General features: G+C 39.7%; 1 protein-coding gene across 2 annotated transcripts in view; it reads left to right on the top strand.

Annotated features, from left to right (window-relative positions):
* LOC126235982 (solute carrier family 23 member 2) overlaps window positions 1-26,661 on the top strand; it is a 281,884-nt gene that overhangs the window by 211,763 nt on the left and 43,460 nt on the right. For both annotated transcript variants that reach the window (XM_049944964.1, XM_049944965.1), the window contains exons 5-6: window positions 19,352-19,478; window positions 22,912-23,032. In XM_049944964.1, coding sequence (XP_049800921.1) covers window positions 19,352-19,478; window positions 22,912-23,032 — 248 coding nt within the window. The remainder of the gene's footprint in view (window positions 1-19,351; window positions 19,479-22,911; window positions 23,033-26,661) is intronic.

Here is a 26,661-nt window from a genome sequence, read left to right as displayed (position 1 = left end):
TGCAAACAAAGAAGACACCATTACAGCACTACAATAAAGGGGAATTATGATTATTTTGAGATATTTCAATTTGACCATGAGAACCATTTAAATGGAAAACCACTTGTGAGAGATTGGGAGACAATATGGCCTCAGATTACACAATAAATGACGCAACTGATTGCTACTGTTTGCAACTGACAACAACTTTTCCATAATGAACACCTTGTTTAAACATAACGAACATCATTTTTTTATGCAGACCTCCCCAAATGGACATTACAAGAACCAAATTGACTAATCCTTGTTGAAAAGAGATGGAAACCTCTTTCCACAGAGTCAAAACAAAACCTAGTGCTGAATGCAGATATGATCACTGTCTACTGTGGCCCTACCTGAAAATTAAGTTGAGTAAACCACTGACTAAAATAAAGTCAAAAAGGCTGAAAACCCCTGATCCAATAATCTTCCAAGAAGTACTTTGAAGCACTGGACCACCTGACCTAGATGGAAATTGTGACATAACTGGGATGAGGGCCAGAAAATGGGTCACAGATGCAGTAAACAAGATCAAAAATATGCAAAGATTAATATCACAGTGAAGCAACAACACTAGATGTCGAACTAAGCTTTGGCTCTGAATGGAAGATAACTTAACATCCAACTCACAGATCAAGAACAACAAGAACAACTTGTGAAAAACATGAATAATGAAATTAAACATGCTTGCAGGAAAGACAAGAATAACAATATTAAGGAAATTTGCCTAGAGCTAGAGGCACATGCAATGGAGAATGGCAGTTCACAGCTATACAACAAGTTGAAATACTTGGTGAGGGAGCTTTCAGCCAGGACTCAGATTATTAAAGATGACCAAGGGAATATCGTCACAGACACAAAAGGCATTGCCAAAGTATGGAGAGATTACTGTGGCAAGCTGTTCGCTGAATATTGCAACCAATGTCAAGGTAACAGACTGACTGTGAGAACTATCAAATGATAGTCCTTATCTTCCATACCAGTGAAATCGAGCTCACTATATTGAATGAGAGGCTGAAGATCATCTTACTTTCACAAATATCAGATGAACAAACTGAGTTTATTCCAGGCAATGGAACCCCTTGAACAGATCATCCTTGTTGTTACTAGTGTTAAACGGACAGTTTTTTTTAGATTAGAATCAGCATTCAGGCACCTGGTCTTGAAAGAAGCAAAAATAGCAGAATGGTCCCACAGAATGCTTAAGAATGCACAGAAAGTATGGTTAGCTTACGAGGTCTGCTCAAAAAATTCCAGTACGTTCAAAATTTTGTACCAATGGTGTGTTGGAGCAAAATGCAGTTGTCATCCCTGCGCATGCCAGTGTTTAATTTGTAACTGCAGAAAGTTTCATTTTTGTAAGCCTGTTAGTTATTGCTCAGTGCTATTTTGAGTAGAATGTTGTCTCTCACTGTTTACGAATTTCAAGATGGCAGAGTTAGACAAGCAATGCGTCAGTATTACATTTTGTGTGGAGCTCAAGAAGTGCTTTACAGAGACACACCAAATGATGCAGGAAGCCTATGGTGATGAGTGCTTAAGCCATACTTGGTGTTACAAATGGATCACACAGTTTAAAAATGGCCAGACAGAAGTCAAAGATGACACTTGTTCAGGATGCCCTTTGACGTCTACCGATGATGCTCATGTCAAGAAATTCAATGAAATTGTGCATGCCAGTCACAGACTGACTGTCTGAGAGATTGCAGAAGAATATAATATTTCAGCTGGATCATGTCATGAAATCCTGATTCAGTATCTTGGAGTGAATTGTGCTGCCACCAAATTCATACCACAGTTCATGAATCAAGACCAAAAAGACCTTCACCTCTCAATCTGTGAAGAGCTCTTAGATCACACAAATGAGAATGAGATGTTCCTTAAGAGAATCATAACTGATGATGAGATGTGGATTTATAGTTATGATGTTGAGACCAAGGTTCAATCCTCACAATAGGTCAGGAAAGGTTCTCCAAGACCGAGAAAAGCACACTGGGTTAGGTCAAATGTCAAAGCCATGCTGATAGTTTCCTTTGACTTTGAAAGATAAGTTCATCATGAATGTGTGCCAAAAGAACAAACTGTTAATCAATGGTATTATTAGGACTTGTTGTGGCACCTGTGAGAAAGAAATGACCTGAAATGTGGTGAGACAATTCATGGCTCTTGCATCACAATAATGCTCCCACACATTTATCCCTGTTGATGCGTGACTATTGCATAAAAAACTAAATCACTGTGCTGCCTCATCCTCCGTACTCTCCAGACCTGACCCCTGCAGACTTTTATTTTCAAGGGTGAAAACCCCATTGAAAGGACAAAGATTTGCAGTGAAAGCCAAGATAAAAGAAAACTTGCAGATGGCACTTTGGATGATCCAGCGAGAGGCGTACCAAGACTGCTTCCAGAAGTCAAAATACCTTTTAGTTATTGATACACAGTTCCAAATGCTAAGTATAGAAAAATTTTATGGACAGAGTTTCAGAATTTTCTGAACAGGTCTCATATTTCGTCAAAATATTAGAGGATTCAGTAATAAGGTAGAAGAGCTTTCTGTCTATTTGGAAAATTTAGAGAGCTCTGAAAAGATAGACTTCATGTGCCTGTCTGAGCACCACATAATCACATGTATAGAAAAAGTTACATATGAAAGATTACACTATTGCAGATTACTCATACAGAACTAACATAGCAAAAGGAGGAATTGTTACATATATTAAGACAGAACAGAAGTTCAAAAAAATTTGAGACAAGAAGATTTTGTTGTGATCGACACATATAAGTGTGCACTTGTGAATTACTACTAAAAAACAGTTCACTTTTAATTGTAACTATACACAGATCGTCACTGGGAAATTTTGAACTATTATGAGGAATCTGGATTCCTTACTGTGCTACCTGTCAGCAGCAAGCGGTGAGTGGTCTGTGGTGACTTCAGTGTAGATTTTTGAAAGAATTCTGATAAGCAAAATGATCTGGAAACCTTATTTGGCTCCTACAATTTGTTGGCAGTAATTAAATTTCCAACAAGGATGGATAAAGACAATAGGAGCCTAATAGATAATGTTTTATTTGATGAAGCTCAAGGAAAGAAAATAACTGTTTACCCAGGAACAGATGTCCTCTCTTATCATGATGCACATTTAATTAGGATAAATAACATAGTGCCTTACAGCATGGCTACTAATCATTGGTAATCGGTTAGAATAATTAATTACTTCAAATGTTTTTAAGAACAGTTTACAGGAGATGACTTGGGATGTAATTAATAGTGAACCAAATTCTAACATAAAATTTCATCTATTACATAATAAATTTACACCATTATTTGAAAATAGCTTTTCGCATAAGCTAATGAGAAAGGACACTAAAAGGCCATTAAAAAATAATGGGTCACTAGATGAATTAAGTATCTTGTGAAAGGAAAAGGGAAATGTATCTTTTGGCAAGAACAAGTAGGGGCCCTACAGTAGTTGCACACTACAAATACTACTCAATATTACTAAGAAAGGCTATTAAAAAATCAAGGAATGTGAACATAATGTCAGAAATCAGTACTTCTGGAAACAGACTTAAGGCTGTATGGAATGTAGTGAAATGAGAGACAGAACAATCAGCCACAGAAGAAGACAACATCTCTACTGAACTGAATGCAAGTGCTGTAAATGATGTGTCACAGATAGCAGATGGATTAATAATCATTTCTCAAATATAGTAGGAAGCATAGGGACAAAAAGTTCAAGAGCAAAATCACAGCAGTATGTTGAAAATGTAATTCTCAAGCAATTCAGTCATATTAATGTGTCACCAACTTTTCCTTCTGAAATTAAGAAAATAATCTCTCAAAAATAAAACCTCATCAGGTTTTGATGGTGTTTCCAATAGAGTACTAAAGATTGGTTCCCATGTAATTATCTCACTCTTATGTGCAATGTGTAAGTTATATCTAAATCAAGGCATTTTTCCAGAAAATCCCTCTTTAAGTATGGCGAGAAGAAAGATGTCAATAATTACTGATCTCTTTCGCTCCTGACACCAGTCTCCAAAATTTTGACAGGGTGATGTATTCTAGAATAGTATCTCACCTTAGCAACAATAGTAACCTTAGAAAATCACAGTTTGGGTTTCAGAAGTGTTGCTTGCTGAGAACGCCATTTACATGTTCACTCCCCAGATTTCACAAGCATTATATAATAAAATGGCACTGGTTGGTATTTTCTGTGACATCTCTAAAGCATTTGACTATGTGAATCACAGTATTCTCCTAAATATATAGATATTTTTTGGGATTGATGGCATAGCCAACCAACAGATAATGTCATATCTAACCAAAAGAATGCAGAAAGTTGTACTTAGTAGTTCAAGCTATATAGTCCAGGGACATAATTCTGACTGAGAAGAAATCACGTATGGGATTCCCCAAGGTTCAATCTTAGTTCCACTACTGGTCCTCATATATGTAAACAATCTTCTGTCTAATATACAACAATTAGTACTTTTGCAGGTGACACTAGCATTGTAATCAATCCAAGTGTATGTACGGAAATAGATGAAATGGTAAACAAAATTCTTAAAAGTATCAGTGACTTATTTTCTGTGAATGGTCTCACCCTCAATTTCAAAAAGACACAACATATTCAGTTCTGCATATCTTGGGGTACTACACCAATGATAAGTGTAACACATGATGAAGAAATAAGAAATAGGGTGGAAACTTTAGAATTCCTAGGGGTACAGAGAGGTGAGAATTTAAATCGGACAAACACATTTTTGAACTCCTAAAACAACTTAGTTCAGGCACATTTGTGCTTAGAATCATTTCAAACCTTGGATGGAGACAAATTGGTAAGTTATATATTTTGCATGTTTTCATTTGATAATGTCATATGGAATAATGTTCTGGGGTAACTCATCCTGAAAAAAGAAGCTCCTCATTGCACAAAAAGGTGTTGTAAGAATAATATGTGATGCTCACTCATGATTGTCTTGTAGATATCTGTTTAAGGAATTGAGCATTCTGATTACTTCTTCACAGTATATTTACTCCCACATGAAGTTTGTAGTAAATAATCCACTACAGTTCAAAAAGGACAATGATGTACATAATTACAATGTCAGAAGAAAAAATGACATTCATTACTCCACATAAGGTCATCTTTAGCACAAAATAAGGTGCACAATGCTGCAACAAAAATTTTTGATCACTTAGCCAGTGATGAAATGAAATACAATGATATGATATAAAATGTCTGACAGACAGCAAAGAAAAATTGGAAAACAAACTGAGTAACTTCTCCTTGACAACTCTTGTATTCAATAGAACATTTCTGTTACTGTGATGCCTAAAAGGTGGCAGGTAGGAATTACTAATTCACATCTCTATATCTTTTTTCATCTTGTAATAAAAATATGAAAATAAAAAAACTTAGAAATGTTCAGAATGTAACTACATGTACAAATTAATTTACAACATGAATGCAAAATGTCTCATTCCACATCATTACAATCTATCATGTAAAATGATTCATGGAACATGTAACTAACTAGCTAACTAACTAATCTTAAAGCTCTCCACCCCTCACCTTTCCTGGATCTCCCAGTCTCCCCCTTCACTGTGTCCCACATTGTTTTCATTTTTCGGCTGATATGATCGGCTGATGTAATGACAACTAAAATATGTGGCAGTGAAATGGGTTATTTTAAACCTCTACCAGCAATTCAAATTTATTTGTAGTGATATAAAAGAAATACATATGAATTTACAATGTTTGCAATTTGAAATGCCTATCACTTGAAAATGAGACCACATTGGTGGCCACCATTTTGCTTCACAAACTGTAATTTGATTAATTTCCTCTCATGTTTGATCCTGCAATTGCTGGATGGTGTGTGGTTTGTTCTCACCAGAAGATCTGAGGTTTTTAACGAACTTGAATGAAGAAATCACTCACTGAAAGGTCAGGGAATCTTGCGAGGCTAGAAAACATCCCAGTTCTTGGAGATGAGATGACTGGGAAAGCTGTAGCATGTTAATGGAATGCCACAAGGTATGGCATGTAGCCCCATCTTGATGGAAGAATATGATTGCAGTTGCAGAAGATCAGCAGTCTGCCTCACTAGGAAGTGGTTTAATATGTGAACATAAGAGTAACAATATTGTTACAATTGTCTTCAAAAACAGAAGACCCTGTGATTCCAAATGATGATACACTGTAGCACATGACTATTTTCTGACTTTGAAGTGGCATTTCATCAAGCATTTCAGGATTTTCAAGTGACAGATATCTAAAGTTCTGCTTGTTTACAAAGTCTGACATACAAAAATTTGCCTTGTTGCTCATGATCACAGTGTTGCAGTGGCTTGGGTTGTCGTTCATTAGTTTCAACAATTGTTGGCAAAAGCGTAGTCTCTTTGGGAGGTTGTCCATGCTTTCTGAATTTCCTATGGGTGGTTGAGCAGTTCCTTGTGCAATGTTTTCCATGGACTTCAGCTGAAGGCTTCTGTCACTCTTACAACATTCACTGGTGAGCACACACATTATGCCCTTCCACCCATATTTCACACTGTATCACGCATTTCCTGTGTACCCACAGTTTGATAACATGTGCTGACAGGACTAGGGCATAGCCTGCAAGATTGTAATGAGCACAAAATACACTCTGGGCAGCCACATAATTGCCATAGTTTTTGTTAAATGCTTTCATGGCAACAGCACATTATTCACTGATCCATGTTGAAATTAAGGTCAATGGCAAAGGTTTATTGTCTAGATGGCACCACTCACATTTTCTGATGTGCTATTTCTAGGGTTGCCAAATTGCCTGTTTCACTGCCACACCTTTTACATGTAACAAAAAAAAAAAATTAATGAAGAAACTAGTTCAGTCAGCATTCACTAATGAGTTATACAATCAGTCTCTTTTGAGAAACTCTATGTGCAGGGATAATATTTTCGCAAAATAATAGTATGGCGCAATAATTATTATCTTGCAGAGACCTCTTTAAAAACTTGGAATTTTAGAACCTGTTTTCTGATACATACATTTCTTGATGTCCTTTGTTAATAGTATCTCCCTCTTCTCAAACTACAGTAAAATATGAACACAATAGTAGACCAAAAGCAACCTCTACTAAGACTTCCAGGATTTAGGATTACTAATGAAAGGAGTGAGATTCTTGGTATTCATCAACGTATCACAGCATTTTAAATGTCTTCTGCATAATGCACTGGTATTTAAGATTGAATGAAAGTAAGCTCTGTTGGGCAGTTCCTTCTACACTGCTGAAGAGTATTTTCACAGAAACTCTTAAAATTAATGTGTTAGGCTATAGTATAATTAATATTAGTATTACAATACTACAAAGACTTGTAAAGTTAATTCATTTTATTGTGCTGTACTTAAATAAAATATACACCACTGACTTCTTTCTGCATCCCCGAAATGTCTCTGTAAGGAGCCCATGAAATAAAATTCATGTAACATAATGTAATTTGTGCTCGAAAAGCCTTCAGTTTAGTCTGTCACAAAGTTAATGAAAAAGCTATGGCTTCACAGAAACCTACTGTTTATTTAATTATATTTTTCAGATTTTTTCCTATAGTACCTCATATTTAACATTTACATGAGAATTATGGTTACTGTTAAAGGATAGGTTATTATGTACTACAAAACGTTATATATATGCAAGAAGGAATGGCTTTGGTTTTAGAAGCAGAGTGTATTTTATTGTTCTTTAGACTGTAGGCACATCTTACTGTGGTAACTTTTTGTCTTTTCCTTTAAGTTTTACAGTTCCTTGTTTACTCACATTCTTGTCAATATACATTTTCCTAACTGTGTCCGCCTGCTTGGCTGAGTGGTAACGTGCTTGTATCCCATGCAGCGAGCCCAGGTTTGATTACCAGCTGGGTTGGAGATTTTCTCCCCTTGTGGACTGGGTGTTGTGTTGTCCTCATCATCATTTCATCCTCATCACTGGTACGCAAGTCACCCAATGTGGCATCGACTGAAATAAGACTTGCACTGGGCGGCCGAACTTCCCCTGATGGGGCCTCCCAGCCAACAATGCCACACGCTCATTTCAATTTTTTCTTAACAGTGTGTGGAATAAATCAAGTAATCCAAATATTGCTTGCTCATTGTATCAGTATTATTGAATAATGGATGATTACTATAAAATAGTGAACCATGGAAAACTGAAAAGCATAGACACCCTAGGAAAGGTGCAAAGCCAAATTGTGACTTTGTGTCAAAATGCCAAATGGGTTCAGATAAAGATGCAGCTGTTACAGCTGCAAGAAGATCTACAAAACAAAATAGATTACCTTCCAGCTCAAAACAGGTCATGAAAGGACACAAAATTATCTTAGCAAATGATGGGACAAGCTGAAAATAAGACAAGCTACTTGCTCAATGAGTCTAACACAGTTTGTTACCCACAAACGAAAATGCAGATTCCAAAGTTTCTGCTGGAAAAGCCATAGTTGTGGTTCACAGTGTTTGACTTGACATTTATGCAAAATAACATTATGAATGCCTGCATGAATTTTGCTGTAGCAGTCAACAATGTAGATGCCCAGGCAGTGGCAATGATCTCAGGTATTATATTGAAACTACCTTCAGAGCAACAATACCCCCATTTGAGGAAAATGCTAGTTAGCCGAATATGCAAATTGTTACATAAAACTGCAGCAGCTATTACAGAGTGAGCATGTTGGTGACACAATGCTGTGGGAGTTCTGGTATCACTCAAAGAGCATTGTTGGAGAAGAGGCAATATTTAATGTGACACCACATCATGTATGGTTGATGCAGCTGCCTTTACTGGAAAAAACAGCAGTGGCAGCTTGTGGGAGAAGTGACATCAACTCGGTACTTGCAGTAATGGACAAGGTGTATGTGAATATAGATAAGACAGCCTGTCTGTAATGACGCAAGCAGCCAGTGATTGTCAGCTGGGGGAATCAGCAGTTATTCAGAAGAAGTAGCAAATAAATGTTAGGGATCAGCTTAGGAGTTTAAAATTCCAAGCAGACTCAGCACTGACAGTTGATGAGTGGACCTATACCAGACAAAATGAAAAAGATAGGACTCCATCATTTCAGAAGAAGGAAGCAGACTGACAAATGGCACAAGAGAAGCAATGCAACCTGGTGTGCTGATATCACAGGCAATTTTGTGACTGAGCCACAAGATTCATGTCTTCATGCGCATATTCAAATGGGCTCAGTGGCCTGTAGTAGGTGCAACAAGCAACAAAATTCCACAAGAGCACCAAGTTCTAAGTAAAGGAAACAACATGGGTCCTGAAAGCAATATCAAGCACATAAGAGAATTTAATCAATGCACAGCATTCAAGATTGAGCAAATAATTAATGCCAGCTTGGCCATATGTGCAGAGAATCAGTCATGCTCTTACATTATCAAGCTGGTTGTATCTGAGGAACAAAAGCAAAACATTGCTATCTGATTGACTTGTGATCTGATGTAAGCATGCTACCAGACAGACAGGATACAAACACAATTGTAGCCATGCCTATCCATATAGCGGCAGCCAATAATTCGCCCATAACAGTGTATGGTGATTGCAAAGTGGAAGTTGACCTGGGTTTCAGCAGTGGAAGTTCTTGTTCTCAAATGTATTTGAACTAATATTAGGAGTGAACTTTTTAGTTAGTAAAGGCTGTACATAAACCTCAGTGCAATGCAGTTTACAGTGGACAGTGAAATCATTACAGGTACTATAGGCAGAGGTTCTACAAATACTACCTTCTCGCCCTATAACTTGTACAGGAGACCAGACAGGAAGCTGATAGCCAACCAGGTAAAGTGCAAAAAATCACAGTGCATCATATTAAAAAAGCAACTGGCCAACTAGTTTCTCAATGGCCAAGAAGATTGGTATCTTACCATTTCACTCCAGCAAAAGCAGAGTTTGAACAGATGATGCAAGCTGGCACTATACACAGACTGGACAGTCCTTGGGCACCAACATAGCATTTGGTAAAAAAGAAAGACAGCACTTGGAGGCCCTGTGAAGATAAAATGCATGTACCATCCCAGACATTTAACATAAAAACTAAACTAAACTCTGTCCGAACAGGCCATGAAGATCCAACTGTACCGACCAGCTGCCATGTCATCCTCAACCCACAGGCATCACTGGATGCAGATATGGAGGGGCGTGTGGTCAGCACACCGCTCTCCCAGCCGTTTGTCAGTTTACGAGACTGGAGCCGCTACTTCTCAATCAAGTAGCTCCTCAGTTTGCCTTACAAGGGCTCAGTGCACCCTACTTGCCAACAGCACTCGGCAGAGCAGATGGTCACCCATCCAAGTGCTAGCCCAGCCCAACAGCGCTGAACTTCAGTGATCTGCTGGGAACCGGTGTTACCATTGCTGCAAGACTGTTGTCAGACCCCTAACATAAGGGGTTACACAATATACTAGCTGGAGCTATGATCTTCAGCATGGTCAGTTGTAGAAAGGCTTACAATCAGATACCAACAGCAGAAGATAACATACCCAAGACTGCAATAATAACACTGTTTGTTGTTTTAAAATATCTATGTATGACATTTGGTTTAAGAAAATGCCACATAGACATGATAGAGCTTTGTAGACAAGGAGATAGTTTCTGTTTCTTTTATCTGATGAACTATCTCTCTCTAAAAAAAAGATAAAGTTTGTTTTAGCTACATTATGAATGAATTGAGAAACACAGCCACTTAGAAATTTGAAATCAATTGCAATCTGGCACCATCTTCTATTTAACCTCTGCTTGCGTAAATCATAATGTATGTAATTTTTGGTCACATTAACAGTGACCAGTGCAATTGTATCTCATTATTTGCTACTCTACCAATCTTGTCTATGTAACCTATCTGATGATGTCAACAATTTGGAAGTTCAATGTACAAGTAACGCCATTTATTCCTGTTAAATGTAAAATGGACAATGTTACCAAATGATGCCAGTTCAACTGTAATGATAAAATGATTATGGTAAAGTGACTAGATCTTGATAATTTTGTCAGCAGCTAAAATACTGGGCAGTTTGTTAATGGTGACTCATTGGATTTAACTTCTTTTGAAATACTGCTGATGGCAAAAGGAAACAAAGTATTACAAATGATGAATGCTAGAATATGGAATAATCATATTATTATTCAGCACACACTTAATTGCACAATAAGTCAGACAATTGTCCTAGCATGTGCAATTATAACTAACATCATTCAGCTTCATATTCTAGAAGAAAAGGCAAGACAAAGTTGGCCATGTGATTTCATTTTCAACAATCTAATTACAGAAAGAAGATTGAAATAGCGTTAAACTGATGCTATTGTAATGAACATTGTGTCTCTGGAATTGTCGTACAGCTTAGCAAAAATTTATAACTTTATACATGATGTTAGACTGCTGTATACTTGATATAAAAAATGATATTAGATAACCAAATATATATTTCACTGGATTATATCTAGATATTTTTGCAAATGGCAGTATTGCAGGAGGTACACCTCAGAGCACTGTTCAGCAGGACACACAAGTATGGTGTACTAATAAATGAATAAAACTGTGTTTTGCACCAGAAGCAGGTAGTATTCCTCAAGCATACAGTTTTGGCAGAGAGAAGATCAGAGTCATTAAGGATATTCCATGCCAATTAGATTCCCAGAAATTAAGAAGATGCCTTGAAATCATTAATTTGTGTCAGCAACACCTACAGAACCAGCAGAGATTGAAGCACTGCTGACAGCAGGACTGTCAGATGATATCAACACTCAGTCTGAGATGTGCCATAAGCAATAGTGGTAGACAGTAGCCAACAGGCTATGTCAAAAAGGAATTGGAAACACTTGGGTTTTCTCTCCTGTAATCTCATGGAAGCTCAGACCAAATGGAGTGCATACAATGAAGACCTGTTACCCATACATAAAGCTGTGCAGTATATCTGCCCTTACATGGAGGTCAGACCATTCGTAATATATACAGATCACAAATCAGTCACATTTTCTTTTAGCAAATTCAAGTATGGGTGTTTTCTATGACAATTTTCTCAGTAGAATAATTTAGCAGCCAGTTTACAACAGACATGTGGCACATAAAAGGGGCATAAATTGTGCAAGCTGATTCTTTTTCAAGAACTGGTGCTATCTTGTGTACTGTTAATTGTAGGGGACTCAGTGCAGTGCAGGCTATGGGTAAGCAGCTGCAACAATGTATACAGAACAGATCAACTGCTCTTCTGCTAAGCAACAGGGTGGTGATTCTTCTGGAAAACCTGAAATTCTCAGGGAATTACATTTTACCTGGAAAAAATCAGGGAAATCTCAGGGGTTTTCATGAATTTCATAAAATCTCAGGAATTCTGTGTTTTGAACCATGCATAGAAATTTGGTTTTATTGAGTTTTATAAATCACAAATTTCTGAATGCTTAATATTTCAAAGTTTGTTATTATTCCACATAAATTACCAGTATTTAATTACTGCAATTAAACTACTATTTATGAGTAGTATATCTCACTGTAGAGGAAAGAAACCCCCCTCCAACTGACCATTGATTTATCAGGAGCTTCTTGACACCATCTTCCTCTCCACACCTGGTATTCTCAGATTTTTCTTTCGCCTCAAGTTTGTGTAGCAATTAGTGCAGTTGTCAGTACTGAGGACATTATTTGATGTGATGTTCCCAGACCTACCCCAATACCCTTTGTGCCTGGAACACTATGAAAAACAGTTTTCGACAGTATCCATAACCTCACTCACCCTAGCACAAAAGCAATCATCAAGCTGATGACAGAGAGGTTAGTTTGGCCTGGTATAAAGAAAACTGTTGTCAATGGCGAGAACATGCGTAGTGTGACAACCTTATAAAATGCTCAGACGAGTACATAAGTCACTGGGAGAATTCCCAGAGATGACAAGGCATTTCTCCCACATCCCTATAGATAACATTGGTCCACTAGTGCCACCAGAAGGGTATTGCTATATATTTACTATGGCCAATAGACACATTTGGTGGGCAGAGGCAATTCCAATTAGTGATATCTCAGCAGAGACAACAGCAAGAGACTTTGTAACAGCATGGGTATCCCATTTTGGCTGTCCAGCTGAGGCCATAATGGATCAGGGATGTCAATTCAAGTTGATACTGTCCCTTAAGCTTTCCAAGTAATGCAGTTTCTGTAGTAACACGGTTCACGTTTTCCGTCGCACTTCAGAGTAGACCGAGAACTGTCTCATAGGCATGCCCGATGTGAACTGACTGGGCACGGCCCGTGCTGCCTGAGTTGTTGTTGTTGTTCCGCTGGCAGAGGTCGCGGCCGAATTCTTGCGTGCCCTCTGGTGGATGGGACTCTATTTGCGGCAACTACCATCCATGATGTGCCGTGCCGATGTGTGCCTCCCGCGATCTTTCTGGTGGCTACTGCACTCCTCCTCCTTCGGGGGGTGAAGCCACTGTGATCCACTGCATCGGAAGGTGGAGCGTCGTGCAGGAGTGCCAACCTCCACGTCCATCGGAAGGCAGGAGTCGAGGGGATCCACCAACCCTCGAGCTGGAACCTTCGAATACGGCTGGAAGTGACCCACACGAAGAGGCCCCCGTCGTCCCACCACCGGAACCCGGGACAGAACGGGAGACAGGCCGTCGCACTCTGGGTCCTGGTCCACCCCAGGAGGGTCAAGACCCAGTGGCGGGGACAATGGGGAAGGGACGACCACAGGTGAACCAGCCTGCTGAGAAACCGGGCCTGCGAGGGGGGCCGGCTCTCGCTGGGGCATTGCTAATGATGGCGATGCCGGTGCTGGAGTGACTGGAGGCTGCCAAGGCTGAGAGCCATCACAGTGCGGCGGAATCACAGGGGGGAGGGGTGGTAGCATCCCCTGAGAAACCAACACAGGTGCCGGCAATGGGGAAGTCGGTGCCCGAGGGGTCGAAGGGTGGGGGCCCAAACGTGGACGAAGCTGATTTTGGTGACGACGAACCTCCCGGTCCCCCGTCTGCAAGGTATAGAGCCGGCAGCCATTTTGGTGCAGGACCACTGCCGGTATCCAACGTGGATTGCGACCAAACCCACGTGCCCAGACCGACATACCCAGTGGAAAGCCGGGTACTCCGTTTTGCGAAGACTGGCGAGGACTGGGCCGAAGGAGGTGCAGCAGAGTCCTAGGTTGGCGCCTGTGGAGGAGCTCTCCAGGGCTGCGTTCTCCCATAGGTGTGGTCCGGTATGCAGTCAGGAAAAACGTCAACGTCTCCTCCACAGGAAATTCGTGCACATACTTGTTCATCTGTGTCTTAAACGTGCCCACCATGTGCTCGGCTTCCCCATTTGATTGTGAATGAAAGGGGGGAGAGCAAATATGCCGAATACCGAAGCGCCTACAAAAATCCTGGAAGGTCTGCGACATAAACTGAGGTCCATTGTCTGAGACCAGGGTGACTGGCAGACCTTCCACAGAAAAGATTTTTGCTAGTGCCTGGATTACAACCTCTGAAGTGGTTGAGGAGCAGTGAACCACATATGAAAATCGGGAATAAGCATCAATGACAAAGAGCCAAAAGCCATTGAGAAACGGGCCCGCAAAATCAATGTGAACACATTCCCATGCCTGGGTTGCAGGCGGCCATGAAGAGAACGCTGAACTGGGAGATGCCTGTTGGCTCGCACACTGGGAACAGGCGGCCACCAAGTGCTCAATTTCTCTGTCAATACCGGGCCAGTACACATGTCTGCGAGCCAAAGTTTTAGTACGGGAAACATCCCAGTGCCCCTCATGTAATAACCTGAGGACTTACCTTCACAAACTTGCAGGAACAACCACGCGAGGAGCTGTATCATCGGTAGCCAGAAGGAGAACTCCTTCCAAGATGGAGAGGTGGTCTCGTAGAACAAAATAATTACGAAGAGGGTCCGAGGCCCGGCCTGGAGGTCAGGATGACCACCCCTGCTGAATGAGGCGAACCACTTGCTGGAGAACTGGGTCAGCTGCCGTTTCCCTGGCGACTCTAGAACTAGTGATCGGGAAGCCATCAACCGCTTCGCGGGACGCCACATCCAAATGAAAACACATAATCTCCTCTCCATCGAACTTAGGATCTGGGCCCACCGGAAGATGGGAAAGAGCGTCTGCGTTGGCATGTTGTCCGGTAAGGCGAAAATGAATGTCATAATGGTACTTAGAGAGGAACAAGGCCCAGCGCTGTAGTCTGTGGGCCGCCCTATCCGGAATCTGAGAGGCGGGGCCAAATAACGATATTAATGGCTTATTGTCAGTGATTAACTGAAACTTTGTGCCATACAAGAAAGGGTGAAACTTGGTAACAGCATAGACAATGGCCAAAGCCTCTTTTTCCACCTGGGAGTAATGGGCCTGTGTGGGACTAAGAGTTTTAGACGCAAACGCCAGTGGCTGCTCGGAACCATCTGAGCTGCGATGGGCCAAGACCGCCCCTACCCCATACTGTGAAGCATCTGTAGCCAGGACCAACGGCTTATGGGGGTCAAAAGTAGCCAAACACAGCACTGACGTGAGGAGGCCTTTCAACGAGGTGAATGCTCGCTCGCATGCAGGCGACCAATCAAAAGGAACACCCTTGCGCAGAAGGCAGTACAGGGGGCGGGCGATGGTGGAAGCCCTGGGAATGAACTGGTGGTAATAGGCAATCTTGCCTAAAAAAGCTTGTAACTCCTTCAGTGAAGCAGGCCGCGGAAGGTCGACGATACCTTGGACCAAACTTCCTAGCGGATGGACGCCGTGCCGAGAGATTGTGTAGCCCACATACTCAATGGACAGTTGGAAGAAGTTTGACTTACGCAGGTTGCAACGCAAGTCCACGGATCTGAATTTGAGAAAGAGGGTGCAAAGGTTGTGCAAGTGTTCCTTAGTGCTGCGGCCCGTGACAATTATGTCGTCCAGGTAATTAATACAATGAGGGATTGGCGATGTGACATGCTCAAGATAACGCTGGAATATCGCCGGGGCACTGGATATTCCGAAGGCCAACCGCTGGTATTGGTAAAGGACAAACGGGGTGTTGACAACCACCAGCCATTTGGAGTCCTCATCAAGAGGTATCTGATGATAAGCCTCGAAAAGATCGATTTTCGAAAAATATTGGCCTCCCGCTACGGCGGAGAACAATTAATCAGCACTAGGCAAAGAATAGGTGTCCACCACCAATTGGGAATTAATGGTGGCCTTGAAATCGCCACAAAGACGTAATTTTCCCGAGGGTTTCCTGACAATAACGAGGGGCGAAGCCCACTCACTAGAAGAAATGGGAAGAATGACCCCTAGGGCTGTCAGCTGGTCTAGCTCTTCTTTTACCTGAGGGCGGAGAGCCAAGGGGATCTGCCTCGCGCGTAGAAAATGCGGGCGAGCCGACGCCTTCAACATTAAGTGAGCTTCAAAGTCTGAAACACGCCCCAGGCCCTCCTCAAAGATATCCGGAAAGTCAGAGATCAAAGATTCTAATGATTGATAGAGAACATCTTCGGGGACCAACTGTACGGTGTCAGTGATAGAAAACCCGAAAGCTTGAAAGGCATCCAAGCCAAAAAGGTTAGCGGAGCTCGCATCACTGACAACAATAAAAGTAATAGGCTAAGTGACTGATTTGTAAGTCACGTCGGTAGTGAATTGACCCAGTAGGGGAATTAACTGTTTACCATAACTGCGTAGACGCCGGTAAACTCGCGCCAACGGGGGCGACCCAAGGTCGGAGTAAGTTTGTGCATTCAACAAAGAAACCGCCGCGCCCGTATCTACTTGCAGTTGTAATCGGCACGACTGGACCGACACCTTGATAAAGAGTTTGTGGGCCGATGCGTCGGGAGCCTGGCCCGATGAAACTTCCTGAAAGTCAACGTCAACATCCATGTCCTCTTTAACTGCTTCCTTTGAGTCTTTCGAGGCTGAGCGGCAAACTTTAGCAATGTGTCCTTTTTTATTACATTTGCGACAAATGGCCCAACGCTGGGGGCACTCCGACCGATCGTGATGTATATAGCACGACGCACAGGACGGTAACAGGGGCCGGCGGCCGGAACTCTGTTTACGCGCCGTGCGGGAGCGGCCGTAATGGCCGGATTGTACCGCTAGCACGTTATTCACCCCAGACACAGTGGACGCGGCCGCGCCACCCTGAACTGCCGCGATGTCGCACCACGCTTCCAGCTGTTGACCGGCGGCGGGAGAGACTTCATACGATTGAGCAATGGACAGAACTTCCTCGAGGGAAGGGTCTTCTAACTGCAGGGCCCGTTGCCGGACCTCCCTGTCAGGGGCTGAACGAACAATGACGTCGCGCACCATAACATGGGCATACGACTCTCACGACTGCTCCGTGACAAAATGACACTTGCGACTAAGACCGTGCAGGGTAGCGCCCCACGCCCGGTAAGACTGATTGGGCTGTTTCTTGCATTGATAGAACTCGACCCTAGCTGCCACAACATGCGTGTGGCGGCGATAATATGAAGACAGTATGGAACACAATGCGTCAAAAGGCAAGGACGAGGGTTCCTGCAACAGCGCTAGCTGCCGCAAAACTTGATACAGTGAGGGAGATATCCAAGAGAAGAAAAGAGCATGACATACCTCCGCATAGGCAACATGAAACGCCTGGAAATGCTGCCAAAGGCGATGTTCATACGCATCCCAATCCTCCGCTGTCTCGTCATACGGGGGAAAGGGAGGAGGAAACGGCACCGGAGCAGATGGCGTGGAGAGCAACGCCGGAAGCACTTGTTTCATGGTGGCCATGAGCTCCGTCTGCTGCTCAACCAAAACCTGCACTAAATCCTCCATGCCGCGGATAAGCCGTGAAACCGGAACAACGACGCAACACATGAAAGAATGACCCTACTCGTCGCCAATTGTGTAGTAACACGGTTCACATTTTCCGTCGCACTTCAGAGTAGACCAAGAACAGTCTCATAGGCATGCCCGATGTGAACTGACTGGGCATGGCCCGTGCTGCCTGAGTTGTTGTTGTTGTTGTTGTTCCGCTGGCAGAGGTCGTGGCCAAATTCTCGCCTCTGGTGGATGGGACTCTATTTGCGGCAACTACCGTCCATGACGCGCCGTGCCGATGTGCGCCTCCCGCGATCTTTCTGGTGGCTACTGCAATTTCCAATGCCAACTAGCAACCAGATACCACCCAGCAAGCAATTGGATGGTGGAGCACTGGTGCAGAACATTAAAAACTGCACTTACAAGACATGGAAACAGGCGGACACTGTATTGCCACTGGTTTTACTGGGCCAGTGCACAACATGTAAGCCAGATCTCAGAGCACTGACAGCAGTTATAGTTTATGGAGAAACATTACAGCTACCATCAGAGTTTCTTTAGCTACCAGTCAAGACAGAACTGCCATATTTACTGTAGCACATCAAAGTCAAAATATCTAAGTATGACCTTCATCAGCATCCTGCCATGGGGAGCACCAAGACCATAAAACACCCTTTCACATAATGTTAAGAAATGATGCCCTGTTCCACCATACTGTGGGCTGTCCAGAATTTTATAGCATGATAATGTGTAAAGACAAGCTGCTGATGGTGCCACACAAATCTGGCATATTTGCTAACACTGGGCACTCCAGTAGAACAACAGGAAACCAAGGACTCTGCATCGGCAACTTCAAGTCAGACTGGTGGTAAGACTGGGCATACAATCTGAAGTCTCATCCTCACTGCAGATAACAAACCTGCAAGAAATCCTGGAGATGCCAGCAGTCTACACCTGAGCAGGCCGACAAGTGCATTATGAATACCATCACCTTCCAGAGGCTCCAATGTTCCGCAGTGGGCTTCAGATTAAGATCCAAAGATTATTTTATCATTTTTTGGAATGCACGTGTAGCTTATTCTCATATTTTCTCTTTGCCTTTACGTTTTACAGTTCCTTGAGTACTCATGTTCTTATCAAGTTGTGTTTTCCAATAGTGTGAAACAAATCAGTTAAATCAAATATCACTGACTCATTGGATCAATATTATTGATAATTTATGATTACTATTGATAATTCATTGTTAATGCATGAAATGGAAACAGTTCATAAAATTTGATTCTCAATATTTATACATTACTAGGCTTACTATAAATCTGTGAATGGTTTCCTCCATTTTGCAGAACATGGTATGTAATTTACTTTTAGGAAGAAAAAGATAGGACCCATCAGATCTTTGGTCAACTAAGGCAATAATTTTGTGCTAATACTGTTCACTAATTATGCTTTGCATAACGTGATTTTTAATTTTTAAAATTTTAAGTGTGGTGTTCTGCTTATCAATTAATTTGAGTCTTAACTATTTCAGGCATAATTGGTGTTATCCTCAAATATGTTACACCTCTCACCATTGTACCAACAGTCTCATTAGTTGGTTTGTCCCTCTTTGAGAATGCTGCTGATGCAGCATCACAACACTGGGGAATATCTATGGGGTAAGACATTAACCAGCACTTTTTTTTCTATACAGAGCTCTGAATAGTCTTGCTCTTGGTTTCTTCTTGTCATTAGTCAGTTCAAGATCTTGGAATCTCTCCTTAATTTTTTTAGGGATAACATTTTAACTTTGGGATAGAAAGCTAACACTCACAGATGAGAATGTTATCTTTCAAAAATGTTACAGAACTGTGAACCTAGCACCGTAAAGGAATTTTAAAATTATTGTCAGATAGTTTTCTCATTAGCACAAACAATTTTTCCATTGAAATTAGAATGCTTTTCAGTGTTTCAGTAGCATTTTTTCATATCTTAATGGCATTTAAAACAGTATAATGATTTCTACTATTTTACACAGTAAACGAACTTCAGAAAAACAACCCGTTCATTTTCAACAAGTATGCTGAGAGAAAAGGACATCATATTTGCTGTTGACTGTAGAAATGATTTATTTCACAATTTCAGTTTTGGCCGTAGGGCCATTATCAAGTGGTACTGCAAAAGCTAAAAAATATGAAAAACAAAGTACATTATGAAAATGGTGAAAATAACACATCACTTACATGTTACTTCAGAACATGTCAAAATATAAAATCCTCTGACATGTAGACATGTCATCATCAGAACCAAGCCTTTTTACTGTAGGAATACAATAACATCAAACAAGCACAAAGCTCTGTACATTGTGAAATTATATTAATTACATGAAACTTACCAACGTTAATGTGCTTAATGTAAATTGCTATAAATCAATGTTCCGGACTTCAGATGTTGTGGCAGCCATTGAGATGGGGAGATGTCTACTAACAGTAATTCCACCTCAGTTTACCTATCTTCATCATCTGTTGTCTTTGGCAGAAAATCCTCATCTGTATCCAATAAGTCACTTCCTGATTCAAGATTTGCATTCTCCAGAATCTGAAAAATCTCTTCATTAGTAAGACCAGGTCAACACAACATAAATGAAAACTCTTGTCACAGGTAACAAATAGTATGTAACTGATAAGCTGAGTAACAGCAGTAGCACTGCAAATATGACCAAAAAGTTACATTACAATGTCCAGCTTTGAGGTAGTGATTGTTGGCCAGAGCAAATTGCAGTGCAGGTACCACTGAAATTACGAGAACAACAGTATTTGACAAAGGAGTTGAAATTTCTATTACATCATGAAAATTCAGAAAGTTACATACTGTATTGTCAAAAAAATTGGTGAATGCCAAGCAGGCTTTAGACCAAACGGATCCTGTCCAGAAAAAATTCTTAATTTAAAACTAATCCGTAGGCACCAAAAGATTTCTAGTAACAATATTGTATATACATTTGTGGATTTTAAAAAGGTCAACAGCTCAGTTGATTGTGAATTTCTTTTCCAAATTTGAAAGGAACTGTGGCTAGATAAAAAAAACTCTAACACTGATTAAGGTAACATTAAATTCATGGTACAAATTTCTGAACAATTTGATATAAAGAGCTCTCCCCATTACTGTCTAACTGTGTTTTGGAAAAGGTAATTATGGAATGGCCAGAGCAGAACTCGAGTCAAAATACAGAACAATCAATCAATTTAAATAGAAGTAATATTAGAGCAGGTTGCCTCACCTTTGCAGATGATCTGGCAGTTTGAACTAGGGATATTAGCACAACTCAAAAACAAATTTAAATTCTTAAAGAAGTTGCAGAAAAAGTAGGACTACAAATATCACTCGAAAAAAGGGAATATATAAGATGCAACAAACAAACACCAAAGTTCTTGAACATGAAATATAGCAAAATAAAAAGTATTTCTCAGTTTAAATGCGGGGGGAAAATTATACAAGAGAACGGTCTGGAAAAAGCTGCAAACAAAGTTCACTGTCAAAAAATGGCAATTGCATTCAACTTAACACAAAATATTTACAATAAAAAAATTGCTTTCTAACTTAGGCATTATAGCACTGTAATCAAACATGAATGTTTTTATAGAGCAGGAGCAGAAACTTTTAAATAGAAAGATGGATATTTAAAAAATTCAAAAGAAAGAAATAAGGATTATTAGGCCCCAAAATTACTGATGGAGAGACTTATAGGCTGAGAAGTAATAAGGAAATAGAAGAATACACAGACATACATGGTGACATGAGAAAATGAAGGCTTAAATATTATGAGCACATTAAAAGAATGGCACCCACTTGGTTGACAAAACAATAGTAGAATGCTACAAAAACAGAGGTAAGGCCAAACCTGAGCCAATTAAAAGGATCGACGCAACATCATTTCATGATGAAAACTGTGCAGTGGATATATCAAATATGCAACTAACTTCCTTTTCTGACTATGATTACTGCACAGAAATGGAATATAACATTGTCTGATATTACAAATCAACAGCAGTGATGAGAAAAACAGCTCTCAGTTATGATCTTTGTCTGTCTTATATCCAAATATTACAATAATTCATCCTCTTTACTGAACTGAATCTCCTCAAACTTCTACAGCATTACATTTAAGACAAAAATAGATTTCTACACTTAAAACTTTTACAATTTTTTATGTAAATATACACAGATGATGAAGATTGTTGTTATATTTTACTGAATTTCTTCCTAATATATTAACAATGTTCATTAAAAAGACAAGTCTGTGTACTTACCTTTCTACCAAGAAGCTGCAGTGATTATAGTTTTCTGTAATCATATCTCTTTTGCCAAATTATGATCTATTCCTTATATCATTTCAGTTTATTTCATTTGTGTCATGCTTTTTAAAAAAGGTAAGACATTTATACAGGGTGATTCCATGATGATGTTCCAAATTTCAGGAGTGATGCAGAAGGGTAAATGTAGCAGTTTGTGGTAAAGGACTTGGTCCAGAAACAACCAAGTCAAAAGTTGTAAGTGAAAACCACTCTGACACCTCTAACAGCACATCTCTTCTACTGAAAGCCTTTTTCCTGCCATATTTTGGAGGAGGTGGTACAGACCAAAAACAAAAAGAAATCCCATAAGCATGGGCTGTAAAGTGTATACCTTAAGCGCTAGCCTTTATTCAGTAGAAGAGATGTGTTTCACAGTAATGAAGATGATGAAGCACTCATAGCTCTTGAAGTGTTAAAGACCATGTTTTCTGGACATTTTTTTCTTGTTTTGGTTCATACTACCTCCTCCCAAAATATGGAAAGCAACAAAATGCTTGCAGTAGAAGAGATCCACTGTGAGAGTTATCTGAACAATTTTCACTTAAAACTTTCAATTGAGCCATTTTTGAACAAGTGTTCCTTATCTGAAATTGATGCAGTTATCCTTTGCCATCATTCCTGAAAGTGTGTAACATCATCACAGAATCAACCTGTATATAAAAAATATTCAATTTTCACTACAGACTCCTAATGAAAAACAAGCCCCAAAAAGTAAAACTTTCTTAATTTTGGTGATATCTTTTTATTGTTATTACAGGACTATCATCATGCTGACTGTATTCTCTCAGTGCATGCGATCAGTCAGTGTTCCTGGAATCAGTTATAAAAGAGGTCAAGGACTATCTTTGGTCTGGTTCCCATTGTTCAAGCTTTTCCCAGTAAGTCAATGTATTTATCGCTGGAAGCAGTTTGTGATAGTCTTGAATATAATACTTTAATAAAAAACAAAAGAAAAGTTAATGGCCATAAATTAAATTTAAGGGATCTTACATATTATTCTTGTATCATAAGAATTTTTAGGTCTCTAATACTATGTCATCTTCAGTTACTCTTTCAAATGTTTCAAAGCTCTTGCTTTATGGGGTATCCTTAATTTTATTATACTTTTCATACTGACATGACACCTTTGTTGTCATCTTACAAAATGAGAATATCTTACTTTTTCTGCAGTGGCAACTATCATTTAGTGGCCTAGTGGTATCTTTGATCTAGATATTTTTCTAAAATAGCCTGGTTTGCCTTGATGATACACTAGTATTATTGACATTAAAGCATTGTGCATGTTCTTCATGGTGTTTGGACAGTGCTGACATCACAAACTGTTAGAAGCATGTGTATCATTAATCTTCTTTAACCATTCCTTGATCTTACTAGTGCACTCTCCCATAAGTCATTGTTAAGAACCATTATTAAATGTTTTTTTATTGGATACGCAAAATTGTTTATAAGTATTCCCTGTGAGTAAATACCCACTCTGCAGAATTCCTTTATTTACTTCAGCAATTACCTCATCTTTCTCAGGAAGATGACAATGTTTTTCAATGACATGAGCATCCTAAACAAAGTTCATGACAATGTTTTTCAATGACATGAGCATTCTAAATAAAGTTCATAATGAACTTAGGCAGCAAATGTAGTTGAGCTAAAAACAAAATATTTACTCAAGAAAGGTTCACTGCACATTATTAAAATATATTGTGTAGAAAACAATGTTATTTGATTCCAGGTAGTCATAGGACAAAGTGTCCTGTATTAAACAGTACCAAGCAAAAATTATCTCAAAAAGTTACCAGAACATTTCAATGTACAAGTAGTTGCTCAATCTCTCAAAAAATTAAGGTGAATGGATTCTTGAAGAAATAGAGCCAGCTGAGCATTGACAGACAATTGTTATATAATGCAGAATAGTTCTCTTTTTTATACAGTATAGTGACAATTACATAAACTTGAGAGTTTATGTAGTACAAGAGAGAGCAGAGACATTTTGTGATATTAGCACTGGAAACTACTAACAAGTCAACTTATTCACCACAGTAATCATTTGGTACATGAATTCATCATATTCAGTCTTGTTTTAATTACTGTGGAATTGTTTACACCAGCTCCTCAATCTCTTTTGACCTTCACCCAATTTCTTCCTACAGCAATAATATTCTAAAATCCTGAATACAACTTTTACATGAATTCAGGACTCAGCATTCCACTTAGTTTCTGTATGTGTTAAACATCATACATTTTATGGTGAAGGACTGTTGCAGTTAATTGTTATGCATTCAGTAAATAAGTCACCAACAGATCCCAGATGCTTTGTTTTTTTCTATTCTATTTATCTCCTTCTACATAATTAATTAAAAATAAATGACATATGTTCTTGGTTGAATGCTACATGCAGAAAATGATAACTTCACGACAAATGATGTCAGAATTTATGAGAGGAGCTCATATTCTCAATTTTCTGTTATAGAATTATTTGTACAATAAGTAGAAAGACTAATTGAGTTCTGTGACAAGTTTCAGCTAGTAATAGTGAATACTCTGTTCAAGAATCACAAGAGGAGGAGGTATGCTTGGAAACGACTGGGTGATACGGAAAGATTTTAGATAGATTACATCATAGTCAGACAGAGATTCTGAAATTAGATACAGGATTGTAAGGTGTACTCAGGAGTAGATATAGACTCAGTTCACAATATAGTAGTGATGAAGAGTAGGCTGAAATGTAAGACATTAGTAAGGAAAAATCAATATGCAAAGAAGTGGGATACGGAAGTACTAAGGAATGACGAGATACAGTTGAAATTCTCTAAGGTTATAGATACAGCAATACAGAATAGCTCAGTAGGCAGTACAGTTGAAGAGGAATGGACATCTCTAAAAAGGGCCATCACAGAATTTGGGAAGGAAAACATAGGTACAAAGAAGGTAACCGTGAAGAAACCATGAGTAACAGAAGAAATGCTTCAATTGATCAATGAAAGGAGGAAGTACAAAAATGTTTCAGGAAACTCAGGAATACAGAAATACAAGTCACTCAGGAATGAAATAAACAGGAAGTTCAGGAAAGCTAAGATGAAATCACTGCAGGAAAAATACGAAGATATCGAAAAAGAAATGATTGTCGGAAGGACAGACTCAGCATACAGGAAAGTCAAACCAACCTTCATTGACATTAAAAGCAAGGGTATAACATTAAGAGTGCAACAGTAATTCCACTGTCAAATGCAGAGGAGAGAGTGGATAGGTGGAAAGAATACACTGAAAGCCTCTATGAAGGGGAAGATTTGTCTGATGTGATAGAAGACGAAAAAAAAGAGTCAATTTAGAAGAGATAGGGGATCCAGTATTAGAATCAGAATTTAAAAGGACTTTGGAGGACTTAAGATCAAATAAGGCAGAAGGGATAGATAACACGCCATCAGAATTTCTAAAATCACTGAGGGAAGTGGCAATAAAACAATTATTCATGTTGAATGTAGAATGTATAAGTCTGGTGACATACCACCTGACTTTCTGAGAAGCATCATCCACACAATTCCAAAGACAGCAAGAGCTGGCAAGTCCGTGAATTATCGAACAATCAGCTTAACATCTCATGCATCCAAGTTGCTTACAAGAATAATATACAGAAGAATGGAAAAGAAACTTGAGGATGTGCTAGACAATGATCAGTTTGGGTTTAGGAAAGGTAAAGGCACGAGAGAGAGGCAATTCTGACTTTGTAGTTAATAATGGAAGAAAGATTAAAGAAAAATCAAGACAGGTTCATAGGATTTGTTAACCTGGAAAAAGCTTTCGACAATGTAAAATGGTGCAGGAGTTCGAAATTCTGAAAAATGTAGGGGTAAGTTACAGGGAGAGATGGGTCATATACATATGTACAACAGCCAAGAGGGAATAATAAGAGTGGACAACCAACAATGAAGTGATCATATTAAAAAGGGTGTAAGACTAGGATGTAGCCTTTTGCCCCTACTGTTCAATCTGTAAATTGAGGAAGCAATGATGGAAATAAAAGAAAGGTGCAGGAACATAACTAAAATTCAAGGTGAAAAGATATCGATGATACGATTCGCTGATGACATTGCTGTCTTGAGTGAAAGTGAAGTAGAATTACATGATCTACCAAACAGAATGAACAGTCTAATGAGTACAGAGTATGGATTGAGAGTAAATTGAAGAAAGATGATGGTAATGAGAAGTAGTAGAAATGAGAACAGCAAGAAACTTAACATCGGGATTGATGGTCATGAAGTAGATGAAGTTAAGGAATTCTGCTACCTAGGCAGAAAAATAACCAATGATGGATGGAACACAGAGGTATTCAAAAGCAGATTATCAATGGCAAAAAGGGCATTCCTGGCCAAGAGAACTCTACTAATATCAAATAACGGCCTTAATTTGAGGAAGAAAGTTCTGAGAATGTACATCTGGAGTACGACACTGTATGGTAGTGAAACAAGGACTGTGGGAAAACCAGAACAGAAGAGAATTGAAGCATTTGAGACGT

The sequence above is a fragment of the Schistocerca nitens genome, chromosome 2 (genome assembly GCF_023898315.1).
Source record: "Schistocerca nitens isolate TAMUIC-IGC-003100 chromosome 2, iqSchNite1.1, whole genome shotgun sequence".
Taxonomy (NCBI): domain Eukaryota; kingdom Metazoa; phylum Arthropoda; class Insecta; order Orthoptera; family Acrididae; genus Schistocerca; species Schistocerca nitens.
This window is presented reverse-complemented; position numbering and strand designations above follow the sequence as displayed.